The following is an 11,264-nucleotide window of genomic DNA, read 5'->3' as shown; positions in this document are numbered from 1 at the left end:
CACACCCGTGTTATAACGACTGTCGTTTTCCGGCCACGCGAGGATAAAGTAAGTTGCATTCATTCATTCATTCTTCTGTGATTTTCCCCAAGCCCAAAACAATATACTATAGGGTGGGGGAAGTTGGGACACATTAGTATTTTATTTTCTCGTCACATTTAGTAGAAAACAAAGATAATTTGAATAATTATACGACTCCTATTGATCGTTAATTATTTAAAACACGATCAGGATATTTGGAATTTAGGCCTATGTGCTAAATGTCTCCCCCCCCCCCACACCCTACTTATATGTAGTAACATTCTTACTTTATTTGCCGCTGTTGTTCGCCATAGCAGTATATTTAATGTCGCCATTAATGAGTACTTGGACCTTGTAATAGATTCGTGACCTCAGTTTCATCTGTATTATTTTACTTTCACTTGCGGCTTATACTTCAAGAACTTCTAAAAATAAAACCATTTGTCTTTTAAGAAGTTTTAAACTAAAACTTAAATGATTTAAAATTCCATATGCTGATAAAGTTTCCTGCGGTGGAACATAAGTTATCCAAGAAGGTGAAATCCCATTTGTATTGTAGCTGGGGCTCTTAGGGGTGTAGGGTTTCATTTTCGACCAATTCAAAAAATTTTACTCTCCGTTTCCAGCTAACGACATTGTTCCACAATACACAATGCACATATGACGGAAACTAGCAACCTGTTTTGTATTCCTAACGAAAACGGGAAAAAACAGGTTGCTTACGTTTCCGATTCATACAGATATAAAAGGACCGAGAATCTTTTCGCTACACATGATCAATATTGAGAAGCTTCAAGATACAACAGGAAAATATTGACAACTTTACTACAGCTATACCTGCAATAAACTTACAATTCCAGGTAAGAATTTATGAAGTCGGTACTTTGGTGGCGGAAAGTGGATACGTAATTCGTGAAGTGAAACTTGATCATTCTTTCATTATTCACAGATGAGACACTTCTTCACTGCCTTGTCGTTTGTTGTTCTCGCTATGCTGGCCGTTGGATCTACGAAGGGGATTACCCGGCAGATTCGGCCCTCGGACAGGTAATTCGCGTGATTCAGCGTTTAACTGAATATAAAAGAGTATTAGAGTTAGATAAAAAATAATTCATACTCGCGTATAGCTACCTACAAAAGTGTACCAAAACTAATTACATTATAATTGGTGTATCCCCCACAAAGTTACACATGTGGTAACACGTAAGCGGACACGAGGTGTATGAAACAGAACGCCCGTGTTATAACAACTATCGTTGACCCGTCACGTGAGGATAAATAATTCACATTCATTTATTTATTCATATATATACCAAATTAGCGTATTTTAAAATTCCAGTTTACTTGCTGTTTAAAACCGTTATGGGAAAATACAACTTATAGTAGGGTGGGAAAGATGGGACACCTTTGGCATATAATATCCAAATATCCTGACCGTGTTTTAAACAATTCACAACGGTGCATGCGAGATGTGAATATACAGTTTCATAATTCTTTGACTTTTTTTTGCTTACAACCAAATTGGAAAAGAAAATACAATAAACAGGTGTCCCATCTTCCCCCACCCTACTATATATTATTGATAACAAAATGTATAACACCCACTCTTCAAGGTGTATAAGATTGGGTGATGTAAACCGATTTACCATGAAATGGACGGAGGACGCTTACGTTTGTAAGGGCTTTGTATATAACAGGGCAACGTGTGGACACTGTGTCAACCAATCAGGCGTCAGGTAACTTCATACAGCAATAAATTCATAAAAAAACTAATACATTTAATGCAAGATTCTGTAACAAGATTTAAACAATTTTATAACTGTATCATTACAACTCTAAATTATTAAAAACGATATCCATCTTACCAACAGTATAGGGTAAATATTTTAGTATCTATATATAAACATTATTCTCTGCGAACGTGATTGCAAAGAATAAGTTAGTAATACCAACGTTTTTATTATATGTAACATAAATACTTTTACAGATACCGAGCAATACCAAACTACGAAACAATTCGGTCAAGTTACAACGAAAAGGTTTCGATACCTACTTCTTGCTCGTGTTCATTTCAAACTTTATCAATCTGAATCTGGAAATCTATCTGGGTCCCAATTATAACATAAAATGTTAAAATCATTGTATTTTTATTATATATGTTCAAACTCATACGTAATCGTATACAGTTCTTTTGTTAGCACAAAGTGTAGGCTACTCGTCTTTTAGGGTCGTAGGGATACGGTTCTGTTATTCCGTAAATATTCTTTGTTAACTACCAATTGGGAAGATAAAAGAAGAATACATTAACTAACTTACCCCAACCCACTATGTGTTTCTTAACTTTCTTTTATACGTTTGTGCTAAATTTAAATTTAATAAACACTTTATTGCAACAACTGCTGTTTTACGAGTTATGCCCCATGTCAGAGTTACGCAAATATTATAGTCATATGCAGCATATTATACTCTGACTTAGTCAGATTCAAATTAAAACACAGTTCGGTTACGTATGTACGAGTTTTCTCTGGATTTAGAAGCTTATCGTTGTCTGTAGTATTCTACAGTAATCACATCTTAAGCATGGCCATCTACTTCAATTAATAACAGGTAAAATGAACGTATAAAAATGAATCAGTTGTTTAATAACACACACAATATACAAAACGTCACATTTATATACATGATAACCTGGCATAAAACTCTTGATTTACACTGTTAAACTAAGAAGAATTAAACAAAGGCGTATACTTAATCGGAACAAAACCCTGTACTTTTCGAAACAACAGCACAGCGAGAACTGGCTTGTTTGCAAGAAATGTGCACAAACGTTAGCAAAACTCGGAAAGCGCCCAGCACGCCACATGCAATCAGTCTGGCGGCATACGAAGTCTGGAGAAATTGATGATTCGATGTGAATGCGTGCGTGTGGGTTATAAAATGAAATAAGGCAGTTCATTAAACGGTGACCCAGGACCAAACCATTGAATCAAGCACATTATTATTTCGACTAACTCTTTATGCAGTCTACGCAAAATAGTGCATAGAAATAACATACCGCAACATCGGGTAAGATGGTACACCTTTGGCATATTAGAGCCAAATACACTGGTGTGGATTTAACAATGAATGCCCTTTGTTTACCACCAAATGAGACGAGAAAATGGCGTGGAATGAAAAGGTGTCCCATCCCCTCTCTTATATCATGTACAACCAATATATAACACGCAACACTCCTAATATAAATAAAGAAAAGTAAGCTACAGCTGATGGAAAAAACATATGGTGCAGTAAATAGAAAATTATAACACACCACCGCATGCTTTAACTCCATGACTTTACAATTCTTTATTGTTCTATTCTGTACAAGTAAGGTCCTACGGTGCAGCATGCCAGTAGACTTGTTATTATAATTAACGTTGGCCCATTACCGCAACTATCTATCTTGCAATGATACTTTCTTACTATTGAGAAATCTGACAACGTGGAAAGCACTGCACTAGTTCAGAAAACAGTATTTAGTTGTTACCTAGTCAAGCAATATCAGCTGCGCTTACGGGTATTGTATCACTGTGTTTCCCTAGTCACAAAGAACAGTACGTTACCCAACTCCAACGTAGTAAAAAGTTCTTGTAGGGGGGAAGACATTTGATCCCTACCATGCCGTTGTGTGGAAAGGACCAAGTAGCAACTTCTCACCGGCGAATCCGTAGGCGGACTGCAAAGTACTTTAACACAATAAGTTATATATCTTTGTTGCGTCTCATGTTTCGATACTACAGCTTCACGGGGTTTACTGCAATCGTCCACCCTTATACACCTTATAGGATCATACCTGCCATGATGTAAACAAGGAAAAGGAACTTCTTGTAATTGGGCTGACACAAAAAAATATCCTGGAGCCGAAAATCGAATATCGACAATTTTGGAGGGTATATAAAAGATGGCCCCACAGACACATGGCCATGTTAGAATTTTAAATATTAAAATACAAGAAGAAATATCTAAGTCACGAAATGGTATCAAGAATGGTAAAGATTTGTATTTTTGATAAGTCTTACATGCTTACAATATAAATAATTATAGGTTGGTAGCATGAACGTTGTCCTTGTGGTGATCTTCTTCTTATCTTCAAGTCTTACGGAGGCGCGGAAATTGAACCTCAACCGGTAATTTATTTAGAAAAATTAAACGTTATGGTATCTTCGCGCAATATAGCGCATTGATGTCTGTGTGTATAGCACTTATACCAAAACAGATTTCTTTTCATCATTCCTGTTTTTGTGATTTTAGAATATAATGTATCCAATAACAGATATCATTTTTACGAGTTGTACGAAAACATTTTTATCGTAATTAATAAATAGCCTAAATTGTTATTTTATGCACTTATGAATTTAAAAAAGCGACGCAATTTTACCTTAGAAAACTCATGTTTTGCTAACAATACGTAAAATCACTAAATAATTTGAATATATAGTAGGCGGGGGGAGATGGGAAACCTTTAATTATATTTTCTCTTCTAATTTGGTAGTAAAGATACACCCTTGTTAATTGTTTAAAACACGATGATACTTGGATATTTTGTGTTGGAAGTATCCCGTTTCCCCCCCACCCCACTTCACCACAAGTATCATTATTGTTTTCCTAAAGGTGCCGACGTTTATCTCAACCATCAACAGCAACAAGATACGTAACTCCAACACACACATGGGGATTCGCCCAGTACAACTGTGGGGTTTGGGGTGAACTATCCTTAGCCGATTGCCCGAAACAATGTCATTACCCATGCCACCCTAAAGCATCTACAATGCTCCAAGTTCGACCCATCCATTATGAGGTTATGCTGCACAACAAGGCTACAAATACACATCGCCCGATTGAGATACCGGTTGCTTGTGCTTGCTTACCACGTCGGAACAGACGGCTCTTTTACCGTTCGTAATGTTCCTGACACGTTTTATTATTGCTACATTTTGTTATACATTCGTATTACACAAATCGTTATAATTTCGAATAGCAAATAAAAAAAATTACTAAAAACTTACGTTTAAATTCTGCCACAAACATTATAGCAGCAAACGCTAAAAGCAGAGATACCTAAACATATGTTTAGGTATATATACTAAAAGGCAATTGCTCCAAACCAGAGTAGCCGCCTATGGTTAGTCTAAAATAACTGTCATAACCAGAGTCCGTATTGGTCATAATCACCGACAAAGGCACACATGTAGTAAGTTTTAAGCTGGCACGAAATGTATGAAACAGAACACCCGTGTGATACGACTGCGGCTGCCCGTCATGCAAGGGTAAATAAGTTACATTTATCTAGTCCTTACTCTCTTGATATTTGTTAAAACCAAGAGGGAATTTCCCACCTTAGAAACTTCGAATAAAATTTAATTCATACTCACAGCTTTTATCAATGTATATATAGAACTAGATTGTTTTAATTAAAATAAATCTATTGTTTAGCTATAGATGAAATTGATGTTTTTTTAAATAATGTTTATTTTTTGTATAACTCGCGTCCTATTATTATTACTTTAGCATAGGAGAAGATAGGTTAAAACAAAATGCAAACTTTTTATTTAGAAATCAAAGGAAATTTTAGGTCAATTTTATTGTTCTGTAATTAAGTGTATAGTATTACTGTAACATTCTCCCATACATAGTGGTTGGATATGGCAGAAGATGGAAGTTGTGAACCTAACATAGAAATATACTATTGTCATGGTAAAGTTCTAATTTGGGACCAAAGTGTTGTTTCTTTTATTCGAAAAAAACACCGGATTGTAGGTAGCAATGTCGGTTGCCTCACAACCAAACCAAGACAGAATGCTCAGTTTGGGTTACCACTGCAGTTGACCAATATAGAGGCAAAATATTTACTAGAGCATTGCAACGCTTGCTTATTGGATTCTTCTGTTTTCCCTCCTTATGTTGATTTAGAAGAAGAAGCAGAAAAGTCCAAGAGGAAACTGCAGGAGCAATATGAAATCCAAACCATCTTGAAACAAAACTTAAAATTGGATGAGATAAAGAATATGAAAGGCCTGATTAAGAATGGTAAAATATCAAAACAAAAACAGCGAAAAATGATAAGTGAAGATAAAGAATTGAACAAACAAGATGGGACAATAACCGAAACCAACTCAGAAGAGGTCTTTAATGAAAAACAGTTCAAACAATTTGCTGAGTCCGAGTTAAAAAAAGTTGAGCGCTATGGGCAAGAACAAACTTGGATAAAAATGGAACATAAAAGTAAATTCTCATCTTTTATGCAGAAAATTGATCATACGAAAATAAAACTCACAGAAGAGGAAAGCAAACTTTATCTGATATTTTGTGACTTGCACAATCAGGGCTATTTTCTAACAGATGGTGTTAAGTTTGGTGGAAACTTTCTTGTGTACCCAGGGGATCCTGGTTTATACCACTCTACTTATATTTTATTACATATTCCTTATGAGAAAGAAATTTCGGCAACTGAATTTGCAACTTTTGGACGATTAGCTAGTAGCGTTAAAAAGACTTTGTTATTAGCGTCAATCGACAAAGAAAATAAAGTTGTTTATTCTTCTATGTCATGGTCTGGTATTGTTTAAAGTTGTATTTAAAACTTTTTAAAGTATTTCTAATTTAAAAATTGCATATTTGCATCGATTTATGGGTACATTTTGCCTACAAAATTATATTATGAAATAAACAATATTCAGTAAACGTTTATTCTATTATCAATTCAAGATAAGCTACAGTTGCTAGAACTTTTATTTAAAAGTTATTAGTTAAGTTTTTGAGAGACATTTTGGATCTTTAACTTTTGGTATGCTGCAGTTGTTAGTAATACTGGCACAAGTAACAAAAAGCTTTATATTTTTTTTGAAGTGTACAATAGAAAAACGTGAAGTAGCACTCGTGCTAAACTTATACAGTATTTTCCGGTGTTATCACAACACACGAACCAACCTGTTATGGCAGCAAGCATCATATGGTATTCAACCAGGCGCACGGCGCATGACACATTGTATAGTTCACTCGTATTGGTACAGTAACAACAGCATGACATTATGTAAAAACCTACACAAGGAATATTATTAAATAAGTATCATTTTACTATGCAAAATGTAAACAATATTCTGAAGTCGAAACGTACACGTTTGTCCTATAATGGAAGTATCACATTTATTACTCATTAAGCCTTTTACATTATTCTAAAGTTCTAAACATAGCCTCGGATTAAACGTTGTGAAAGTACACGACCAATAACACATATATAGAAGTTTCACGCCCCCAGCCATTCCCGCGTACCATTGTGACGTCACAGTGATCACGCGTCCCTTGCATGATTTTCGCTGATATTGCATCAGCCGAAACTAAAGGGGAATTATCCTTACTTTGTTGTGAGACAGTAAATAGATCACTAAAAAGTTTAAATTGTTGATTTAAACTACAGAATATTTAATCTTCTAAGCTTTAATTATCTTTGTTATTTAGTAAAATTAAATTTTAAGACTTATGTAAAGTCGTATGCTTGAACTAATCAGATAATGTATAACGCGGATGAATATATCTATATATGACGTAGGACCAACGTCGATTTGTGTGCTGGGCTCAGGATTCAACATTCATTTCATATCTAACAGGTTAAGAGCGTCAGTATATTTTATTTTCTGAAATTAGGGCCAAAGATGGCTCACTAACTGCGACAAGATGACTGCGTTTGTTCTACAACCGTGCGCCAGCATGGAGTAAGTAACCGTTTTTATTTTGTACTTATTTATGTTTTATTATTGCCTTATTTTCAATTTCTTAAATGTCAAATTATCAAAATTTTGATGTACATTTTAAAAACCTATAATGATATTTTTTAATGTACATTTTGAAACCTATAAAATGGTATTTATTTCTGTATTTTTTGTCACAGATCTTTGCACTATGGATCACCCACTCGAGAATCGTCAATTAGCCATTTATTAGGCATATCATCTTTACAACATCATGTTGGGTTCAATGTACGAATCAGAGGACATTCCCCTGTTCGGGGGGAACTTGCTGGGGGATGGGTCCCTGGGCACGGGACATGAGGAGCTTGTTGAGAAATTGGTGGGGGGGTCCACCATGTACCCGCAAACAGCGCCAAGTAGTGGTGTGTGTTACCAGGAAAATCCACTGAATGATACAGCAGGTAAAAACATAAACAGCCGTGTGATATTTAATTGAATATACCATTTTTCATCATGAAATATTGCCAAATAGCAGAGGAATCGGTTAAATAAAAGTTTTCTATACGAGGGGTCCAAAAAAGTCTATATTCATTACATAACTCCTGGTTGTAGAAATTACAGAATGCTTTTATTGAATAAATAATGTGCTATAAGTTTTTAAAGAAACACATTTTTATAAAACTTTTTTGCAGGGTTATCATTGGGGTCTGAATGGATGACAGATAACATAGATCTCAGTCTTCTTGATGATCTGGTGGATTCTGGTTTCCTTGGAAACCAAGAGGAGCTGAAAAATAGTGCATATTATGCATGTCAGCCAATTTCCCCAGCCAGCAGTTTCGACTCTGGAGTTGCTTCACCAGGAAGTTCGTCATATCCAAGCATTGAAAGCCCAGTTTCAAACTACAGTGGGTCCGATTCTTACATTGACACACCACTCGAACAATTATCGCCTTTACCAGCGAACACAGCTGTAAATACGCTTTCCACCGAACAGAATGCTTTCCCAGATTTCGGTATCGATGGAGATTTGCTTTTAGAGGAACTTGGTATTAAAGTTATTGAAGATAATAATTGTGAATCTTCATTTCCGAGCTTACAGGTCCATGAAGTTCAACCTGCTACTACCACAACGAACACTATTAACTGTAGTTCAGAGTTAAGTTTCTTGCTCAGCTCAACCAATGCACAGCCTACACATCAAACACCACCGGTGCCACAAGTTAGCCAAGTAAACTACATCCCAGTAAAAACCTCTCCACCCCCTTCCAAATCAAGGGGAGGTAGAAAAAGCAAAGTCACCACTACTGTTGAGAGAAAACAACGAAAACGTGACCAAAACAAAAATGCTGCTACGAGGTACCGGGAAAGAAAACGTCTGGAGTTTTCAAAACAGGAATCCGAGCAAAGAGTTTTGGAGGAAAAGAATAAATCATTGCACGATAATGTTAACCGTGTGACCAGGGAAATTGAGTATCTGAAAGAATTAATGATAGAGGTCTACAAAATCAAAGGGTTAATAAAATAAACCGTTCGTTAAAAAATAATTTATTTTTGTTTTATATTAAATTCTCGTCTCTTTTTCTGGTTGAACTTGTTCGTTGTATAGTTTTGTAATAAACGTTGTGGCATCAATTTGGTTTTGTGTTGGATAAGTTTTATAAAGAAACTTTAGCTATTGAGACAGTAGTTTAGGTGTATCACATATTCCATTTTCTTCTCATTTGGTCCACATGTGTCTTAGATGTGTAAAATTATGAATCACGGTCGCGAAACATTTATTACTACTATATATAGTAGGGTGGGGGAAGATGGGACACCTTTTCATTTTGTTTCTTTTTCCATTTGGTAGTAAACAAAGAACATTCAAACCCCAACCTTACGACTTCCACAGACCGTTGTTAATTCTTTAAAACACGATCAGGCCACTTGGAAATTATGTGTTAATGATGTCCCATCTCCCCCCACGCTACTATAGTAGAGAAGGGGAAGATGGGACACATTTTTATAATTATGAAACCGTTTCCTCACCACTCTTATAGATTTGTTAATTATTTAGTAGGGTGGGGAGCGATGGGACACCTTTTTCTTTTATTGTTCCATTTGGTAGCAAACAAGTAAGATTCAAAAAATTATAAAACTGTATCCTCACGACTCTCATAGACCATTGTTAATTGTTTTATACATAATCAGGATATTTGGACATTATGTGCTAAAGGTGTCCCGTTTTACCTCACAATACCATACATACGATTAGGTGTGTTGATAAAACTCATGTTTTCTTTTAATTTACAATATGGGGGGGGCATTTGTACCGTACACAATGTTCTGCACCCACCAGCGATTGATTCGAATTAAAGTTTATTTCTTCTCATAAGTAAAAACATTATTATTAAATGATTTACATATTATTCCAACACTACTAGTTGTAAGGTTTCTAAAAGTGTTTATTTTTTAAATTGGTTATTGCCGTTCAATATTTGACGAAAAACAACTTGCTCGAAGGTTATACAGAAATGGCCGCACTGTCCGTGACGTCACAGACTAGAACGCCTCTATTGGACGATTGCGAGAGGTGTGTCGACGGTGTGAATGTGGGGCGATTGTTGAAAAAATACGAGTAGAGGCGTTTGTACGGTTTTTGTTTGTCGGTATTTTTCGCAACACAATTTCAACATGGTTCACGCTAGAGTTACCGGGAAAATCGCGTTTTTTTGCATAAAACATTAAACAAATATACTAGCGATTTTCAAGTCGCTTTTTGTTTTTGTTTGCAGTTAATGCTTTTTTTTTAGTGGCTGTCGGTTTGTACAATAACCTACTAGTGATCATTGAATTAAACTAAAGCAAGCGTGTTGATACGATAATTATTTTATCCAAGGACACACGTACCTACACTGTCTGGTAACAACATAAGCTTCCAAACGTGTTTCCTTTAGTTGAACGGCCAGCTCGATAACCAATGCGCTTCGACCGTGCCTATCATCAGCCAACACCGTCTAAAATTTGCCAGCACTTTTTCCTTACATCAGTGGAGAAAATGGTACAGTTTCGATGGATATGTACTTGCAATCTTAGAGGTCTTGTTATTTACTATATATGTATGGATTTGCTCATTGAAATATTATAAGATGGTTACCGACAGCTAATAATATCTCAGATTTCCTATTGTGCTTTTAACAAATAACAATGCTATTTTAGAGTGGTGAGGATATGGTTTATAACGAAAACTTGGACCATCTTAACGTATATAGAGCGGTGGGGAAAGATGAGACACCTTTTCATTTTCTCGTCCCATTTCATAGTAAACAAAGAACATTCAGAGAATTATAAAACAGTACCCTCACGACTCTTATAGACCGTTGTTAATTGTTTAAAACACAATCAGGATATTGGATATTATGTGCTAGAGGTGTCCCATCTCCCCCACCCTACTATATTTATATATGAATAAAGTTTAAAATCGCAATAAAATCATTGGTCGTGTATAGGATGTCATAAATTTGTTGTCCTTTGTAA

The 11,264-nt window shown here is 35.6% G+C and overlaps 2 protein-coding genes and 2 long non-coding RNA genes across 8 annotated transcripts in view; 2 read left to right on the top strand and 2 right to left on the bottom strand.

Annotated features, from left to right (window-relative positions):
- LOC101243144 overlaps positions 1-1,810 on the bottom strand; it is a 4,011-nt gene extending 2,201 nt beyond the window's left edge. For 3 of the 5 annotated variants that reach the window (XR_003395764.1, XR_003395763.1, XR_717167.3), the window contains exons 1-3: positions 1,693-1,810; positions 874-1,093; positions 309-446 (exon numbers count right to left, since the gene is read on the bottom strand). This is a non-coding gene — a long non-coding RNA (uncharacterized LOC101243144). Of the gene's footprint in view, positions 1-308; positions 447-873; positions 1,094-1,626 lie in introns of all 5 variants that reach the window. The other 2 variants (XR_003395766.1, XR_003395765.1) reach the window with 2 other exon arrangements.
- Positions 1,811-2,642: 832 nt separating this feature from the next.
- LOC113474107 lies at positions 2,643-11,078 on the bottom strand. Its single transcript, XR_003395767.1, has 3 exons — positions 10,642-11,078; positions 6,988-7,098; positions 2,643-2,910 (listed from the first exon to the last, which is right to left on the bottom strand). It is a non-coding gene; the product is annotated as an uncharacterized LOC113474107 (long non-coding RNA).
- Positions 5,535-6,741, top strand: LOC100186340 (tRNA-splicing endonuclease subunit Sen34-like). Its single transcript, XM_002123452.4, has one exon. It carries the CDS (start codon positions 5,703-5,705, stop codon positions 6,624-6,626), a length of 924 nt encoding a protein of 307 aa, XP_002123488.1. The 5' UTR covers positions 5,535-5,702; the 3' UTR covers positions 6,627-6,741.
- Positions 7,682-9,380, top strand: atf4/5 (transcription factor protein). The gene is made up of 3 exons (NM_001078191.1): positions 7,682-7,769; positions 7,946-8,206; positions 8,438-9,380. The coding sequence occupies exons 2-3, from the start codon at positions 8,020-8,022 to the stop codon at positions 9,271-9,273; spliced, it is 1,023 nt and encodes a 340-aa protein (NP_001071659.1). The 5' UTR covers positions 7,682-7,769; positions 7,946-8,019; the 3' UTR covers positions 9,274-9,380.
- Positions 11,079-11,264: the final 186 nt, after the last annotated feature.

This window comes from Ciona intestinalis, chromosome 3, assembly GCF_000224145.3.
Source record: "Ciona intestinalis chromosome 3, KH, whole genome shotgun sequence".
In the NCBI taxonomy this organism is placed as follows: Eukaryota; Metazoa; Chordata; class Ascidiacea; order Phlebobranchia; family Cionidae; genus Ciona; species Ciona intestinalis.
Note: the sequence above shows the minus strand (reverse complement) of the source record. Positions and strands in the feature narration are given on the sequence as shown.